Below are 19,397 nucleotides of genomic sequence, written 5' to 3'. Positions count from 1 at the left end.
TTATTAAATTGGGGTGGGTGGTGACATGGTCAGACTTGTGTTCAATGGAAAATCACTTTAACAGCTGAGTGGAGGGTATATTATCTCATTTGAGCTTCACAACAGACCTATGAGGGAAGGAATTATCTCTATTTTGCAAATGAGAAAACTGAGGTCTTCCTGGCTTGAAGTCCAAGGCTTCTCACCGTACTAATTCTCATGTCACACTGACAATTCACGTTGATCTTTGTAGTCCACCAAAATCCTCATCTTTTTCACATGCTATCACTTTGTAGACGTGGAATTTGAGATTTTGTGTTTATCTTTGTGGAATTCTATTTTATTAGCCTTGGCTCAACATTCTAGTCTGCTAAGAATTTTTAGGAGCATGACATGGTTATCCAATGTTTTATCTACCCCTCCCAGCTTTTGTGTATAGATCTTAAGGTTTCAGAAAGATAAAGATTTTGTTGTGAATCCAAAGATTATACATCTATGATAGTACTTCACATGATGCTAAACAGTATTCTTACAAATGGTTCCATACAGTTACTCACATGGGGCCAGAGGGAAAGACTAGGCAGCAGCTTAGCCAGCCATGGTGAATCGTACCTCCTTGATGCATCTACTTGACTAGCCATAGCATAGGGGGGAAAAATCAGTGACTCCAGCATCAGAGGATATAGAGTTAAAATCTTTCCTCTGTACTCTACTGCTCATGTGACCTTAAGCAAGTCACCTAACTCATCAGGCCTCAATTTCCTCATTTGTAAAATGAGAAGATTGGACTAGATGGTCCCTAAATTCCCTTCCAGCTCTAAATCTATGGCGCCATGATTCTGAATACTTGGGTTAATGACTATAGCAGGTAACTTATATAGAGAATGGCACTCTTTCCTTAGGAGAAAATAGATGGCGCTGAACACAGAAGACAGAAGGACAAAGAGGTACCAAGCATCCAAGGGGAAGAAGGGCAACTGTAGGGGACAAAGAGAACCTTCAAGTTCAAAGCAAATTTCTTGGGGGACTTGAAATAAAATACAGGTTTCTTGAGGAAAGAGGAATAGGCAGAAAGATCAAGGCAGGGGTAACCTTGGGAAACTGGGCAGATTTATGCAGATCCAGCAAGAATTTTCTCCAAAGCTGTGATTTGTTATTTTCTTTCTCATAAGTGTTTTGTGCCCGTATCTTGCCTCATTTCCTCTGGTAGCTTCTGCTACTCTCCAGAAATTACACCTAGAGTCTGTTGCCATCCTTACTACTTGTTAAAAGGGTGGACCAAGGAGAATGGGGCCACCGTGATCCTGAGAGCAGAGCTCCCAGAATCCCCCAGTCTGAATGGTACTCGACTGCCCTGGCAAAGCATCACTAGAATAGCTGTTAAAAGGGCTGCTCTTTCTGACTATGAGTCAGAAGTAGAGACTTCTGTGCTCAAGTATTTGAAGGGCAGGCTCTCATATGGAAGAGGGTTTACACTTGGTTTTGTTTAGTCCCAGAAGGTAGGAGTAGGACCTAGGAGTCTAAGTTGCTAAGAGGCAAATTTAGCCTTTAAGCCAGGGTGGGGAAACCTTCCTAACAATTAGATCTCTACAAAAGTTGGAATGTGGAGAGGGGGGAGTGTGTTTCCTTTCATTGTAAGTCTTCAAGCAGACCAGAGTAGGCAATGACTTGTTTGTTGGGTCTATCAGAGTAGGGCTTGGAATAGATGGACATTGAGGTATTTTCCAAATTGAAAATCTTGTGATTCTATAAAAATATCTCTCTGAATTCAGACTCCAGGCACCCCCTTTGATATAAACTTGTACCTTCTGCAAATCATCTTTGTTCTGATCTCACTTCTGGCACTGGGGACTTGCCTATCCAACACCCATATTTGAGAACTAGGAGACATGACTTGAAATTTATAAGAGGTAAGTTTCAGGCAAATAGGAAAATACCATTACACACTGAGCGCACATACCCAGATTTCTTGCAGAGAAGCTCCCTATGAGTTCCAGGTTTTTAGGGACTTGGAATTGGTTGTGGGGAGAGGGGGAGGAAAGAGATAGACAGAAAAAAAATGGTTAGTGCATTTGTAGCATCTGGAAATAGTCCCAGAAGCAGGGGGTGTGCTAGAGCCAATCTGTACCAGTTTGAGAGAGCTGATCATTAAATTTTCAGTGTGAGCGTTTACAGCTCAGAAATCAGTGAAGGCTACAAATCAGGGCTTGATTTATTGTTGTGTTGATTATCTAAACTTATTAAAGTGAGGGGGAAATGTTACTAATACAAATTAAGCTTAAAAGTGTGTTATGCATATATTATTTTTTTTTCCTGGAGAGCCTGTTGTTAAATATTTACCAGCATATCCATGCATGGAAGGGATCATGGGAGAGTAAGGGGGGGGGAAATTTGGCAATGACTCAGAAGACAGTTCAACCTTCAACATCATTCTGAATTTTCCATCTAGAGTGTATTTAAGGACTGAAATCAAGCAGGCACAATTCTTCACCTGCATGAAGAAGTACATCTTCTAGTGACTAATAATAATATATACATGCATCTGTGTATACATATATACACACCCATTCACATGTATACGGAAAAGAGTGGCAGAGTTAATTTCTTGGGGAGGGACATACATACATCAATACACATATATACATACACATGTGTACCTATGTATAGGTCTATACATATAACCTGTATATAGGTCTATAATATGCATATATGCATTTATTTCTTAATTGGAAAATAGACATGTTGATGAATTTTTCGGTGCTTAAGGTGACCAGCCCTTTGGTCACAAACCAGCCTAAGAAAGATCAGGTACTAAAGTTAAGAGTCAGACATTGGGCTTTCCCTCTACACTTCCCTGGGCCCCTTTTGCCCAGGAAAAGAGTAGGGGGGAGGGACAGTGAAACAAAAAGAAAAAAAAAGACAGCTCTGATATTCACAGAGGAAGAGTGGGAGCAGCTTCACTCCTAAGGGGTGGGGAGTGTGGGGGCGAGATTGTAGAGTGAAGAGAAAATGAAGAGCAACGTGGCACAGTGAAAAGAGCTTTGAATAGAGTGTCAGAGGCTCTGGGTCCGAATCCCAGCTCCCTTGCTTACTATCCATGTGACCTCAGGCAAGTCACTTGGCCTCAGTTTCTTCATCTGTAAAATAAAGGTGTTAGACTGAATGATAGCTAAGGTCATTTCTGGCTTTAAATCCTAGGATCATAGGAACTCCAGAATATCGACTCACAGGAGAGATTTAACAAGTTTATGCTGTCAAAGAACCTTTCCAAGGATGACATGAAAAAAAATAAAAAAAAATTAAATGTTAGAAAAATAACCACTATCACAGAAAAAGTGGAAGGTGGTTGGGGGAGGCTCAACTGAGAGACCAGAAGAGCACGGGACACTCCCCAGGAGACAATGCTGCCAGAAGCAAAGGCTGATGAAAATCTGGGTGAGACTTATATAATAAGAGTTTGGTTTTCACAGAAGATCAGGATTTTTCATGTATCTCCAAATAAGAAAGGGGATTTAATTAAGCCAAGAGTAAGAAGTTAATGAATACAAAGTTGGTTTCTGAGTCAAGAAGATTTGGGTTCAAATCCAGATTCTAACAAAAACTGTGTGACCCTGAGTAAGTCAATGAACCTACTCTAGGCAATTTTCTAAGTTATAGAAAAGGTGGCATCCTGTATTGGTAGAAGGAATTTCCCTCCTGGGACTTCCCTTCACTAATGAATCACAAGTCCAAGCCCTACTTCTATCCTAAGACAGAAATCAGACATAGGGTGGACTGAATAAGACCCGAGAAAAATTCCTTTTCTCTGAGCTAGGGGTGAAAACTGGGCCAGGTAGGGCAAGGTTCAACAGCCACTTTTGGGGTGTCTACTCCCCTGCATATTCTTATTTCATTTTTTTCTGCCAGCTCCCCACCCCCATTACTAACTCCTCTTGGGCACCTCCCTCCCAATCCCTTGCTTGTTCCTCAGCTGCCCAAGCCCCTGCCTTCCATCCTGCCTTGGAGGAATGCTCTCCCTCAAGACATATGGGCTGCTGACTCATTCTCCCAGCTTATACTAAAGCTTAAAACTTTTAATTCCCTCATTATTATCTTTTCTTTCTCTTTTTAATTTGTTCCATCTTGTTTCAGGTTATGAATTATGCACGGTACTTCTGGTGCCCAAGAAAGACCCTTTATCAAATCTGTACCTAAAGAGATTTCATGAGTCATTTTGACCAAAATGACGCAAAAAAAAATCTATTCAGGTCTGCCGAAGGGATTGACCTATTGCTCCTGGTTATCTCTCTGTCTCTGCCTGTCCCTCTCTTCTTACACACATATGCACACACTCACTCAACCCTGGGAATACAGTGCCTAAATGTTGATGGCTAAGTGGGCTCCAACAAGTAAAGTGGGCTTTGGTAGTGTGACTCACTGGACATACAAACTCCATTCCTAGAGGTGGGCAAAAGTGGCTAGCATACTGAGCCAGGTAAGCTGCTGGTGACTTTAGACAAGTCACACGCATTACCCTTCAGGGCCATTTAGTTAAAGGTCTTATGATCACCCCTGTCCACTAACGGCTGCTCTCCAAACACACCCCAGATCTCCGGTAAAGACAGAAGCCCCAGCCTTCATCCAGGCTTTGCAATATAAGGGGGGCGGCAGACTGGGGAGGAAGAGAAGAAGTGTTCTGTTTTCTTTTGTCCCTTCTCTGAATCTTCCTAATCTGATCTTCTGTGAGTTCTTCCTCCTCACCACCCACTTCCATGCCTGCACCCCAAATCCCGTTTAAATAACCTAGTTTGCGGTTTATTTTGCTCAAAATGGAAGTCGTAAGACAATGCAATAAATAACTCAGAGATAAAAAGGAGGCAAGGGCTCAGTCACACATGTGCACACACTCAGGCTAAACACCGGTAATTATTCTCTGCGGTAACCTTTCCCCAGCAGGGAGGGCTCATATTTACAGCTGTTTACAGTCATATAGGCTGGCAAAGCACGGGGTTTGGGGTTTGTTTTTTTGTTTCTGAACAGAAATGGGGCTGGCTCCTGAGGGAGCAAACAGTCAGAGAAGAGAGTTCGGGGCATGCTCCTCAATGAGGAAACTGCAGATTCTATTGAGTCCCTAGGGAGCCGGAGCCTCTGAGCCCCTCTCCTTCCAGGAGCACGATCTCTTCACTAACCTGCCTTGGCCCGTGGGTGTCTTCCTCACTGTTTCTTTTTTATCTAGGTCACGTGACAGCACTCCCGGAGGGGCTGTGTCATACCCATCTAATGCAATTAGCCAACCAAGATGAACCTGTCATTAGGGGAAGGGGAGGGAGGGAGAAGGACTGACTGGGAATATGGAAAGGAAGGGAGAAGTGGGAGGAAGGGAAAAGCTGATGACAAAGATTATGGGTCTGATTAGCTAACCACCAACTCTGCCTAGGCATGGTGGACATATACTGCCAGAAACTAGAGCTGGGTGTTGGGGGATGGAGAGCAGGGGCTGGAAGAGGGGGTGATGAGGTTTCCCTATGTATACTCGTGTCCGTGTGCGCTCCCCACCCCCACCGTGACTCTGTCTCCCCTTCCAAATATTTTGATGTAGCTTGCCTGGCTTGATTAATAGGGGGAGCAGGGTATCCCCCCACTCCCCTTCCTGTGTTATCAGTGGAAGAAACTCCCCTCCAGCAGGTCCCCTATGGTGACAGGTTGGGTGAGGGGATCTCTTCTAAAGTGAGGTGGAATCCCTTGAGGAAATGCCTCAAGCTCCCAAACCTACTTTATATGCTGCTCTGCCTAGAAACTTCACCCAAACCATAGAGTTGCTGTTCATTTTCTTCTCTACGGGAAGGAAAAGGAGGATGTTGAGGAAGCCCAAAGGTTTGCTAGGTTTTAGCCACAATTGCCGAGAAAATAAACATCCATTGGTGCCCCTCCCTTTATTCCACCGAGCTCCAAAAACCTCTTAGACAGCTGTATTTCAATTTTCACAGACATAACTACATTTAAGATGATATATAGAAGCACAGACTGTCAGGGCTGAGAGGGACCTTAGAGATCACCTAAGGAATCCTTATTTAAAAGATTAGGAAAGAGACCAGAGAGGTGAAGGTATTTACTCAAGGTCACACAGCCGGTTGACAGCCGATGGATGATTAGGAGCCCAAGGCTCTTTCTACTCTGTCAAGCTTCATGAAGACCTATTCTCAGGAGACTGACAGTATCTAAATTATCCAATGCAAAAAGCCTATATTAAGTGCCCACTGTATGCAAAGCACTGTGCCAGTGCCTGAAAAACAAAATGAAGTGAAAAACTGTCTGGCCCCAAGGAAGTTATATTCCATTGAGGGGTGGGGGGATATACCCCAATATTGAGGAGGGGGAGAATACTAGAATGTAAACTCCTTGAGGGCAGGATGGTCCTCCATTGGTACCTGTACTCTCAGCATCTAACATGGTATCCAATATCTAGGCAAGTAGGCATTTGAATCCTTTCATTGAATGATTGCCATACTAGGTGGCACATAAGCTGAACCTTGAAGAAAGCTATGAATTCTAAGACGTAGAGGGGAAGGTGGAGGGAGCATGTTCTAGGCACTGGGGAATGAAAAAGAACATTGGCAGGAGATGGGAGTGCCAAGGTCAGGGAATAGCAAGTGGGCAAGTCAGTGCTAGGAACTGCCAGCCACCACCTGATTTCTTTTTCGAGCAATTGGCTGAACAGTGCCACATCAGGGTTCATTGGATATCATGGAGGATTTTTGTTCTAACATACTCCTGACCTTAGCATAAAGCCACATTAGGTGAGCCAACCATTTTTTTCCTTCTATCTGTCAAAACTGGGGAGATCATGGCACTGAGTTGGCAAGAGGCAAGAAAACCATGGCTGCTGATTAACAGTGGTGACATAGTTTTCGAGTGATTAGCAATGTCCTAATCTCTAGCAGAGGGAAAGATAACAGCATCTCACGTTTATATAACATTTCTTGCCTAACATTAACACTTTCCTCCTAAAAACCCAAACAGGACAGGTATTATGATCCCCACTTCGCAAATGAAGTGAAGCTCAAAAATTCAAGTGACTTATCCAAGGTCATAGGAACAGTAAGTGTAAGAGCTAGAGTTCAAACCCAAGACTTTTATGCTTTTTCCCTAAACTCTCAGTCAAGTACTTTTCCCATTATACCTTGTTGCCCCCAACAATTTGTGCACTAATAACCCCAGGCTGATATGGAATCTGACTTCTCTGGCTGGTGAATAGATGTCCATGATGAAATCTATCAACCAACATTTAACAAACTCAGATGACATATAAGGAACTATGTATGGTGTGGGCAATAGAGAGCTGAATAACCCCATCTCCACCCTGAAGGTCTTTACTACACAGACATAAAATGTAACTAAACATTGAATGCAGCATAGAATAAGTGCCCAAGAAGTGATGTGGGCAATAAATGCAGAGAAAGGAGAGCTCACTGTGGATTTGGGCAGGCAGAGGAGGTGCCATGGCAGAGCTTGACCTTGGCCTCAGTTCTACTGAAAGGATCAGTCTCAGAAAAGGGGTGCAAGACAGGTGGAAGGGGAGAGGGTGTGGAAAGCAAGAATGAGCAGAGTATATTCTGCGGACAGTGAGCAAACAAAACTAGCTGTGGCATAGGGTTAATGGAGGGCAGTAGGAAGAGGAGTCAGGTAGGTTGGTAGATAGGTTAAGTGGCTTTCTCTGCCAGTTACTTTGCTGTCTAAGATTTGGGATTCTTCTCCCCTTTCCCCAAACCTACCACAATAGTATTATAGTTCTAGAGTTGAAAGGGATCCCAGAAGCCATTCGGCACGAGCCTCCATTTTTCCTGTGGTTAGGTGTGTGTTGTTAATGGTCAACAATTGTTTAACAAACATTATGTCATTTTAACCATTAACAACATATGCCCAACCACAGGAAAAAATGGAGGTTTGTACTAGATGGCTTCTGTGGGCATGGCTAGGACATAGGAAAGGTGATGAGTTTCTAGAAGCTGTGATAGGCTAAAATTTAGGCTAGGACATAGAGTCCAAAGCACATACTTAAAGATGTTGCAATGTATCCTGGAGAAATTTCCAAAATGACTAGTGGTAACACCTTTCAGTTAATATAGCATTCTGAAAACATAATTCCACCCAATACCCTTCCCCTGAACCCTGGATGTGGCATTAGGACACTAAACCAGGATCAGTCCAGGAGAAAGACACATCATGCCTTCCTAGAGCCCAAGTTCTCCTGTCTACTTCTTTCCTTCAATTCCATGTGCAGTGATTCAGCTGGCATCATTCAACTGGCTTGAAAGATCATAGCCTAAGGCAGCATGGTTTCAGATACCTCTGGTGGAATTTGGCAATAGACAGAAAACAAAATTGAACACTAGAGTGGACAAAACAAAGCAAAAGTAAGAAAACCCAACATGAGCCGAGTGGTGCACAAAAGATCTGGAAACTGGCCCGGTATGGCTGATTTACAACTCGGGTGCCAGATCAACAGGTGAACTGAACTCATTTGGACTAATCGCTAAACATGACATCTTTGAGAGATTACATAGAGACCTGAAAAAGGTCTTACATGAAAGGGTTGGGGTGGAATGGGGAAGAAAAGCATAGGTGCTCCCTGCAACCTCTTACCCCAAGAATGGTAACAGGAAGACCTACAATGAAGGACCTCAGGCCAAGGATTTGGACCCAGCAGGCAAGAGAACTGAAGGAAGGTGTTATTTAAAGAGAGGGCAAGTAATTAACTTGGCAAACAGACTGCCAAAAGCGGCAACAGAAACCAAGAGTACAAATGTGTTTAAAAAAAGAGTTGGGCAGACACTGAGAGGAAGATTACAGAGTACAGGTGCTACAAAGGAAGGTGGGTGGGTCTGGATGGGTTTTAATCCCGGAATGTTCCTAAACCCAACATCCTAAATGGACCCATAGGCCAGTCTATGGTCAAGCACATAGCTGGAGAAAGGGGTGAGCACCTATGGACACAAAATACAAAGTACCTAACATCCTCATATTTTTTGTTGCCCACTCTATTTGTATATGCTTAATACCTGGAACCATATATCCCAGAGGTCTAAATCATGTAACATTTAGAGCCAGGAGGGTCTCAGAGGTCATCCAGTCAAACAGACTCCAGAGCAGGGATTTTGAACATGGAGCTCATGAATTTTTTTCCAATGTTTTGATAACTGTATTTCCTTTGTAATTCTATGCATTTTATTTTATGCATTTAAAAATATTTTTTGGATCCATGTTAGTAACCCTTGGGATAGTTGTATTTGTGCTGTCTGAAGCTGTCTAAAAATGAACCACTTTAGAATATCAGCTATTGAAGGAAGGGAGCATTGCAGGGATTCTGGAATTGCTGGTAGGGAGTCCTTGAGTGGGTTACTAAAGAGTAACTGTTTCTCTTTTGGCCAGGAGCCCTGAGGGTCTTTCCCTTCCAGTTTGATTTCTTGTTTTTTTGAGTTTTTGATTAAAGGGACCATCCCTTGATGAACTTCTTAAAGAGGCCTATTCACTGAATGGGCATTACCTCACTCAAAGTAAGAACCTGAAAAGACCTAAGCCTGAAAGGGCCAGGGTCTCCCAATGCATCCTGAGCCATCTCCAGTAGTCCTGGTGAATATTAAGCCACTGGACCCAGATGGCTCTGGAGGAGAAAGTGAAGCTGGTGACCTTGCATAGCCCTGCCTCACTCAAATCAAAGTCATCTGTAAGTCGTGTCATCATTTCCCTGATGTCATGGTCCTCTTTGAGAATGAAGGGCAAACACAAGAAGAAGAAGGGGTCAATAGGCTTCGACCAGACTGCTAGCACAGTCCATGGTACATGTACAAAAAAAGTCAAGAGTCAGAGGACATGGGTTCGAATCCCCTCTCCCTGATGTTTACTACCTGTGTGACTTTGAGCACATGGTTTCAACGTCTCTGTCCTTCAGTTTCCTTCATTTCCTAAAATAAAACACAGATGCAGCCCAGAGAGATGAAATAAGACTAGGAATCCATAAACAAACATTCAAATGCCACCTCAAACACTAACTGGGTGACCCCAGGCAATTCACTTAATAACCTCTTTTGCCTCAATTTCAACAACTATAGAAAAGAGCCTTGGCCTGGATGGCCCCTAAGGATCCTTCCAGGGGCAGCTAGGTATTTCAGTGGAGAGATTGCTGGGCCTGGAGTCAGGAAGACTTATTTTCCTTAGTTGAAATTTGCCCTCAGATACTTACTAGCTTGTGACCCTGGGCAAGTCACTTAACCCTATTTGCCTCATTTTCTCATTTGTAAAATGATCTGTAGAAGGAAATGGCAAATCAGTATTTTTGCCAAGGAAACCTCAAATGAAGTCACAGAGAATAGGACACAACTGGAAAACGACTAAACAACAAGGATCCTTCCAGCTCTAAATCTATGAATCTATGTCTTGTTTAAAGTAATACAGGCAGTAACAGTCAGAGGCTACATTTGAAACTAAAACTTCTGACTTCAAACCCATTGCTCTTTCCAAAATCCCAAGCTCATTCTCAAATGCTTATCTTGCAGCCAGAGCACTAACCTAAAAATCAAAAGATCCGGTTTTGATACCCAGAATCCCTTTCTTGCCATCTATGTGACCTTAAGCAGGTTTCTTATCTTCTATGTGAATTTATAAGCTGGGCACTATTCCTAAGCTGATAGATACAAGCTATAGCACTGCGGAAGGGATCCTACTGGTACATCATTACCTAGGAAGATAAGCAGAGGGATAAACAGGGCTAAGGTTAAAAAGATGTTCCTTCTCCCAAACTCTCAGGAATAATCTTTCACATTTCTATAGACCTTTAAGGTTTACAAAGAACATCAATTAGGCCCCTGGGATTGGGCTGCACTTTCATGTGGCCCTTTGTAAGTACTCCAGAAGATTTGTGGGAAAGTTTCTGTCATCGCTCTCTTCCTGCCTAGAAGTCTGCGTGGAGAACCTGAGAGCCTAAAATCCTGGATCTCATTATCAACATCTTCCTGTATAAGAGGGATGATGTAGGGAACATGGGGATGGCGACCCTGTCACTGTGGGTCAAGTTTCTTTGATGTTCCAGGATACCGGGTCCTTTTGGAGCCCTAAAAGGATTCCCAAGAACAAGAAATTCCAGGTGTTGATTATTTGAGTTGGAGACAAAAAGGCACTTCACGTATTGCAATAAACTCACAATTATATTTTGCTTTAAGGTTTGCAAAGCACTGTCCTCTCAGCAACTCTGTGAGATAAGTAATGTAACTACTATTATCTACCTTTTGTAAATGGGAAAACTGAGGATCAGAGAGGATAAGTGTTCTGTCCATAAGCACACAGTAATTTCTCAGTCAGAATTTGAAGCCAGGTCTCCTGACTCTAGGTCAATATGTTTCCCCACCACATAACACATCTCCTTCCCAGGCTCTAAAACAGTCCAAGCCTTGCCTTTCAAATGGTCCTTCATTTCACCAGAACTGGGCTCCAGGTCATCTGGGATCACTTTGTCATTGCCACCACCATTATATATCAGGATCTTAAATACAAATCAAGTGTAGAAATCACAATATGGAGAAGCTCTTCCCTGCGCCCCTCCCAAAACCCCTGGAGAATAGCTCTTTCATCCTCTCTGTAGTTTAGGATTAATCTTTCAAGGTAAAAGGAAGGAAAGGAGAAAATAAGAAAGAAAGGAGGGGGAAAAGGAAGGGATGGAGATGGAGAGAATGGTTTGTTTTTAAGAAATATACATATATATATGTATATATATATATACATAAAATGCTTCTTAAAAAACAAATTGTACATAGCAGAAGTTCACAGTTTCTTAAATGAGCCTCTGTCTTGTTCTTTGTATATTAAAATTTTACGGTTGTTAATGATTAAGTTAACAGTTTTTAAAATATAATTAAGAAGGGAAGGAAGGAGGAAAGAAGGAAGGAAGAGAAGGAGGGAGGGAGAGAGGGAGGAGGGAAGGGAAGGGGAGGAAAGGGAAGGGGAGGGAAGGGAAGGGAAGGGAAGGGGAGGGAAGGGAAGGGAAGGGAAGGGAAGGGAAGGGAAGGGAAGGGAAGGGAAGGGAAGGGAAGGGAAGGGAAGGGAAGGGAAGGGAAGGGGAGGGGAGGGAAGGGAAGGGAAGGGAAGGGAAGGGAAGGGAAGGGAAGGGAAGGGAAGGGAAGGGAAGGGAAGGGAAGGGAAGATTGGACTGGATTTAGAATAAGAACTTTCACAGAGTGGCACCTTTTTCTGGGAATTAAGAGACCCATGGTCCAGTCCTAGCTGGAATAGTGAGTCATTGTGAGATCATGGCTCAGTCCCTTACCCTCTCTGGTCTTCATTTTCTCATATGGAATAGGGAGGGGAGCATGTCCTTTAGGGGATGATGGGCCTTTACAAATCCTTTCCTTACACCAACCTAGTTAACTAGGTAATTCAAGTGTAAGTATCCCTCATTTAGTGATGAGGAAGCTAAGGTTCATAGAGGTTAAGTGACTTACCTATGCTCCCATATGGAATAAGCGTTGGAAGGTAGTTTCAAACTCAGGTTTCCTGAATCCAAATCTACTTCTCTTTCCTCTACATCATTCTGTCATTAACATCATAGAAGTTTCTATACCAAAGCCCTCAATTTTGTGGTAATCTCCTCTTTGGATTGATTCCACTGGTAGTTGCCACCCTTGCAAAACGCCTGATCACCAAAGACTAACCTACATCCTGCTCTTTGTCATCACGATTCCACTGTCCTTTTAATTTTTATATCTATCTCTTCTCTTCATCTCCTCTCATTGGGGAAAAGGCATGCCAATAACAGGATTAAAGGGAACAATCTCATGAGACTCTGAAAGGTCAGTGGTCTACTCTGACATCCATCCTACATACACCTCCAAGAAAAACCTCAATTCTTCTAACATTCAGGCCTCAAGAATGAATTAATCTGGTCTATAATTAGCCTAGAGAGATAGTTGAGAAGGATTTCAGAAGAGACAGACAGCTTCAAGAGAAGCACAGAATTCTAGGAAGAAAAAAATGAATAGCTCTGCTCCTTTCCTCTAGGAACTCCAAACCTCCTTCCTCAGGTCCCCAAAAAGCAAAGGGGGAAGAGAGGAAGAGCATAGAGTGGTCCAAAGGCTTGAGCAATGCCTTCAGTCAAGGTGGATGCCAACATGTTTCGATCAAAGCTGCATTGGGCAGGGGGCAATATAAAGAGACACACTTATTTGTCCTGCTTTCTTCCCTAGTCCCAAATTGTAGAATTACAGAATTTTAACATTGAGAGGTATTTCAGCAGCCATCTAGTCAAAACAATTCCTATTAAAAAAATCATTACCCTACCGCCAATTACCTAGCCTCTGCTTGAAAATCAGATGAGATATTTGTGAAGCGCTTAGCAGTGTCTAGCACATAGTAGGTGCTATATAAATGCTTACTATTACTATCATTGTTCTTGTTATCAAAAAGAAAAACCATGAAGGGAAGATCCACTATTTCCTGAAGAAGCCTATTGCACTTTGGGGCAGGTCTAATTGCTAGGAAGCGTCTCCTTTTAGCAAGCTTAAATGTGCCTCTTTGCAACTTCCATCCACCATTCCTGGTTTTGCCGCCTGGGGCCAAACAGAGCAAGAGTAATCCCTCTTCCACATGATAATTTATATGTATATATGTACACATATACACATTGTATATATACATATACAAAGCCTTTCAAAGATTTGAACATAGTTCAAATGGTGCCCCTGTGTCTTCTCTTCTCAAGATAAATATCCTGAGTGCCTTCAACCAATCCCCATGTGTCATAGGCTCAAGGTCCTCCTAGACCTCATCCTGGTTCTCTTCCTCTGAAATCTCCAGCTTATCAATGCCCCAAACTGTATCACCTAGAATTCAACACAGTATTTGAGAGTCAGTCTGACCAGAGCAGAGTACAGAGGGGCTGCCTTCTCATTCATGGAAGCTACACCTCCCTTGACACTGGCCAAGTTCACGTTAGTCCAGACACCAACCGTGGTGTGGCAGGAATGTGAAAGGGGACAGAGAGTCTTGTCTCTACATCAGCCCAATGGATCACTGCCACTGAAGAGACGCGTGGAGGTAGCCATAGACAGATAAGGGTGGAGATAAGTCAGGAAGAATGGAGCATCAGGATACAGGAAAGGAAAGGAATGCATCAGAAGCGTCTCTGCTTCCCCAGAACCACCTGGGCTAATAGCTATACAGGCTCATACCAATATCTCCAAATGCAATACTTCCCGTCTGTCAAGCTGACTGCCTAACATATTTATCACATCACTTGGATCGGCCTCTATGTGTAATTGAAACATATCACTCACAGATCACAATAAACAGCACCAACCGCCAAGGGTCTTGTACTCTAATTTCCAGAAGCATGTGGCCAACGGGACCTGCTTGAAATATCCTTCATGTATCAAACGAACTGTGACAATGTGATTCTTCACCTTTGCCTTCCTTTCCTCACACCTCAGGAAGCCCCCTCATGTGTCTACATGGTTTTCCTGCATGGGCTGGGCAAGACACTTCCTTGGTCTTTCCTCACCTACTTTTCCAAGGTGTCTTCCTTCCTAGGGATGTGTGGCTCTTCCATGGAGGGTACATATGTTCAGACTTAGGAACTAGGACCAAGAATGCATTTATTTATCACCTACAGCTTTTATTCATCACCAATTTCAGAAAAGACACTAAGAACGCACAGACACATAAAACACGATTCCTTCCATCAGGTGGTTTCCAGTATAGTGACCTTAGGGTTATCATCTTTGGGCTTGACTTTCCTTATGTATAAATGAGCAAGCTAGATTAAGATGATTGTTACAGGCTCTTTCAACTCTTAATCTGTGATCCAATTATTTTAATGATTGTAAGCAGTGGCAAAGTAGAAAGAGAGAGACAGAGATAGAGATAGAGATACAGAGAGAGAGAGAGAGAGAAAGAGAGAGAGAGAGAGAGAGAGAGAGAGAGAGAGAGAGAGAGAGAGAGAGAGAGAGAGAGAATGAGAATCTTGGAGACAGGAAAAACAAGGCTAGAGTCTCACCCCTAGCACACATTTGCTGTGTGACCCTGAATAAATCAATTCACCTCTAAGTCCCCAAGGACTGCTTATGACAATAAGTTGCAGAGTAGATGTTGATCCAAGATGGTAGAGCAGAGTTTCGCACACTGTGAGATAACATTGAAATCAGGTCTGATCCCAACCTTTTCATAGGCCTAGTGGTTTGCTGATAAATGTTTAACAACTGACTTAAAAAAATGCTCAGGACACACTTTCAGGTTAATTTCCATTATGAATATTTTCTCCATTACTTTATTACATCTGAACAATCAACAAAACAAAAAATCAGGCTCTGATTTGTAGTGTTGGCTTATTTCCAACCTCTAAATCCTTACACTGAAAATTTAACAATCAGCTTGTGAGCCAGGTCAAGCTGGTTCTGGCGCATCCCCAGCCTCACCTGAGGAGCAGGAACGTCCAGGCCAACACTTTGACCCCAAGCCACAGAATATATTCAGGACACTGTCCTGCTGGAGCTTCTCCTTCTTATAATTTTATATGAAGGTAAAGTGAAATCTCAAAGGGGACAACAAGCAGCCTGAAGGCATGTGTGTAAATGAGGTCTGGATTTAAATGCAAATGGGCATCTGCCTTACCCAGCATACTGGGTTATGGTCATTTTTAGCTACAGCAAGCCAGAGCTTTCAACCCTGGGCTTCCTCCCAGATAGATGGCTGGTCCCCAAGCAGCCTTGCCCCAGAGTGCGGGCCTGGACAATTCATCCCATCTCCAAGGCCAGGTCTGCATGGATCAGACCAGGCACTACTCATTTTAGCCTATTCAAGTCCATACCTAGGAGTATAGCACTTGATATAATTAGAAATCATAGAATCTCTGAATTAAAAGAGACTTTTAAAGGTCAACTAGGATAACCTCTTATCTCCTGCAGAAGCCTCTTTACAACCTCCACCTCTAGTGATGTTGGTTTGTGGCATCATCTCTAGTGCTTCATTTATCTATGTATCTTTTCTCCCCAACTAGACAGGAAACTACTTACAGAAAGACACTCTCATGTTTATTTTCTATCGCTTACAGAGCCTAAATACAGTGCTGATCACACATGTAAAAGGTCTGTGATCTAACTATAGAACTCCCAGATGTAAGAATCCCCTCCACAAAAGCAAATTGCAACCTAAGACTTAGAACGGAAATCATAGAATGATTTAGAATAGAATTTAGAACTGAAAGGGGCCTTAGAGGACAACTAATTGAACCTCTTCATTTTATAATGAAATAGAGACACATAAGAGTTAAATTTAGTAAACAGAAGGCCAGCCCTGGAGTCAGGAGGAACTGAGTTCAAATCTGGCCTCAGATACTTCCTAGCTGTATAACCCTGGGCAAGTTATTTAATCTTGCTTACCTCGGTTTCCTCATCAGAAAAATGAACTAGAGCAGGAAATGGCAAACCACTCCAGTATCTTTGCCAAGAAAACCCCACATGGGATTACGGAGAGTTGGGTATGACTGAAATGACTCAGCAACAAGAAGAGGAAGAGTTAAATAGTTTGCAAACCACAAAGGGCTAATAAATGCTAATTATCATTATTTCAATAATAGTGTGCACAAGTAATTAATGACAAAGGTAGGATTTAAACTCCGGTCCTTATATTTCAAATCCAGTGGGGATTTTTTTTTCTGTATTATACTCCCTGAGACACATGAGAGTTAAATAGCCCTGAGTCCCTCATCTGGTAAGTGTCAGAGATGTGTTTTGTCCCCAGTCCTCCTGATTCCAAGCCCAGGACTCTTACCCATGTCATGCTGTCACTTCATGCTTTTATGCCGAGTGCATAATAGGGCTCGATAAATTCTTGCTGGGTTGGTTTGACTAAAGCCGTCTTTGATGCCCTGCTTCCGAGCAGGGAGCCCTTCCCCAGTGCTCAGATCCCAAAGCCCACCTCCTACTCAGATCACGCCAGGATCTCAAGAGTTGTGGGCCTGGGTCCCTCCACACCCCTGACTGCAGGGCATACGGGATCAGTTCCCTTGTTTCAATGAACAGGGAGTCACCAACTACAATCATTCCAGTAATACGGCGGATCACCAGGCCTTGTCATCTGTCCTACAACCACACCCCAAGGACCATTTCAGCTTATGTGCCCAGCAGTTGAATTGTTCTATGCTTTATCTCCCCCAATTAAAATATGAGAGCAGGGACTGTCTGCATTTTCTATTTATATTCTCAAGACTCAATGCAATGCTTAGTACATACTAAGGATCTAATGAATGCTTTTTTCCGTTCCATTCCTTAATAGAAGATCTCCTATCTAATGAGCTATTAAAGAATTACTAAATTATTAAAGAATTATTAAAGAAAAGTGTGCTCATACCAGAGCTGCTACTCAGGTTTTACTAACACACTCATGCCGCCCCTCTCCCTCCTCTCCCCAGATCTCTTGACCCATAATAACCTCATCCCCAATCTTTCCCTTCCTCTTCAGACTTAAAGCCATTCACTCACATTGTACAGCACGGTGGTCCATCCTTCCATGGTTATACACTGGAAGACGGTCAGCACAGCAAAGAGAATGTTGTCAAACTGAGTAATCCCATCATTGGGGCCGATCCAGTCCTTGCACTCATAACCCTCTGGGCAGCCCTGCACCCCACATGGGTGGGGAGGGTCAAACCCTTCCAGCACACCTGCAGACACAAAGAAAGAGAAGAAACCATGGGCGTGTGAGCGCAAGCTGAAAAGTGAACCCACAAAACGATAAGGAATGGGGGGACAGTAAGTTCTCTGGTGAAAAAAAAGAGGTTAGCCTTTCTTCGTTTTCTCCACCCCGCCCCCTCCCCAACCACTGCAAGCCTCTCCTTCTCTCTGGCCTCTCTACCTCACCTGTATCCCTGGCCAGGTGATCATACCTTCCTATTTTGCATTTTCTTCTGGAAGCCACCTTTCTGGAGAGCCTGCCCTCACAGTCCCCTTTAACTGTGTGCGAATTGCTTTTTCTATCATTGGCTCCAAAGCTTTCTGGGAAACTATGCCCTCGGATTTGAATAACAAGAATGAAGACGAGCAGGAGGAAGAGGACTGTTCAGCATTATTGATTATCTTCCTTGTGACTTCTAGGTAGACCTTATAGGCAATGTGATATAATGGGAAAAGAAAGGACCAGTCTTGGAATCAGAAGACTTGGGTTTAAGTCCAAGCTCTGAGACTGATTCTTAAGGCAGCTAGGTAACGTAATGGATAGAGCACTGGGATTGGAAGCAGGAAGACCTGAGTTCAAATCCTGCTTAACCCCTTCCTGCCTCAGTTTCCCGATCTGTAAAATAGGTATAATAATAGCATTTGTGTAAAGATCAGATAAGCAGGTATAGACATAGATATATATCAGATAAAATAATCAGTTTAAGCTCTTAGCATAGTGCCTGGCACATAAGTATGAGCAGTATCAATGCTAGCTATCAATAGTAGCAGCAGCAGTAGTAGTAGTGTTGGTGGTGGTGGTGGTGGTGGTGGTGATCGTGGTGGTAGTAATAGTAGTAGTAGTAGTGGTGGTGTTGGTGGTGGTGGTGGTGGTGGTGATGGTGGTGGTAGTAATAGTAGTAGTAGTAGTGGTGGTGGTGGTGGTGGTGCTAGTGGGGGTGGTGGTGGCGGTGGTAGTAGTGGTAGTGGTGGTGGTAGTAGTAGTAGTTGTGCTGGTGGTAGTAGCCATGTAATTTCAAGAAACCCACTTAACCATGTTGAATTGTGGTTTCACCATCTGTAAAATGTGGATATTACTTCTTGAAAGGTTTTCCTCACAGGGTTGTTTTGAGGAAGCTCTTTATAAACCTTAAAGGATGAGAGAAATGTGAGCTACTCTCGTCTTTGTGCTCATAAAAGCGGTGGATGCCACGATGCTGGATGAATCGTAATATTTGTTAGAGCTGGAAGAGACTTTGAAATTCTCCTATGACCGATGAGCTAACTCAAGCCCAGACAAAGGTAACGTATTACTTACAAATGACATTTCTCTTTGATTAATTGTTGTCCATGTTTGAATGAATGGAACGAAAGGGGAACATCCACACACCACAAGTATCTGGGACTCAGACGGGTGGGACAATACCTTAAGCACCACCTGGTGATCCTACCTGAATTGTTCATAAAGCAGGCCCTGTGAAGTTTCCCGCTATAAAACTCCAGGCCAATGATGGCGAACATCAGGATGGCAAAGAACAGAAGAAGCCCAATCTGTAGGAGAGGCACCATCGCCTTCATGATGGACTTCAATACTATTTGCAGACCTGGAAAGAAGCAGAGCATGATATGCTTGCATCTATTAGATTGGATGCAGCAGCAGATAGGCCAAGTAAAGGGATTCCACCCCCACACCACCCCACAAAGCTGAATCTGTTCCCTTTATCTACCATTCCCTGATGACATAGA

General features: G+C 43.2%; 1 protein-coding gene across 2 annotated transcripts in view; it reads right to left on the bottom strand.

Annotated features, from left to right (window-relative positions):
* The window catches only part of CACNA1E (calcium voltage-gated channel subunit alpha1 E), a 405,658-nt gene that overhangs the window by 255,932 nt on the left and 130,329 nt on the right, over window positions 1-19,397 (bottom strand). For both annotated transcript variants that reach the window (XM_036756876.1, XM_036756878.1), the window contains exons 5-6: window positions 19,103-19,255; window positions 17,481-17,662 (exon numbers count right to left, since the gene is read on the bottom strand). In XM_036756876.1, coding sequence (XP_036612771.1) covers window positions 17,481-17,662; window positions 19,103-19,255 — 335 coding nt within the window. The remainder of the gene's footprint in view (window positions 1-17,480; window positions 17,663-19,102; window positions 19,256-19,397) is intronic.

The sequence above is a fragment of the Trichosurus vulpecula genome, chromosome 4 (genome assembly GCF_011100635.1).
Source record: "Trichosurus vulpecula isolate mTriVul1 chromosome 4, mTriVul1.pri, whole genome shotgun sequence".
NCBI lineage: Eukaryota > Metazoa > Chordata > Mammalia > Diprotodontia > Phalangeridae > Trichosurus > Trichosurus vulpecula.
Note: the sequence above shows the minus strand (reverse complement) of the source record. Positions and strands in the feature narration are given on the sequence as shown.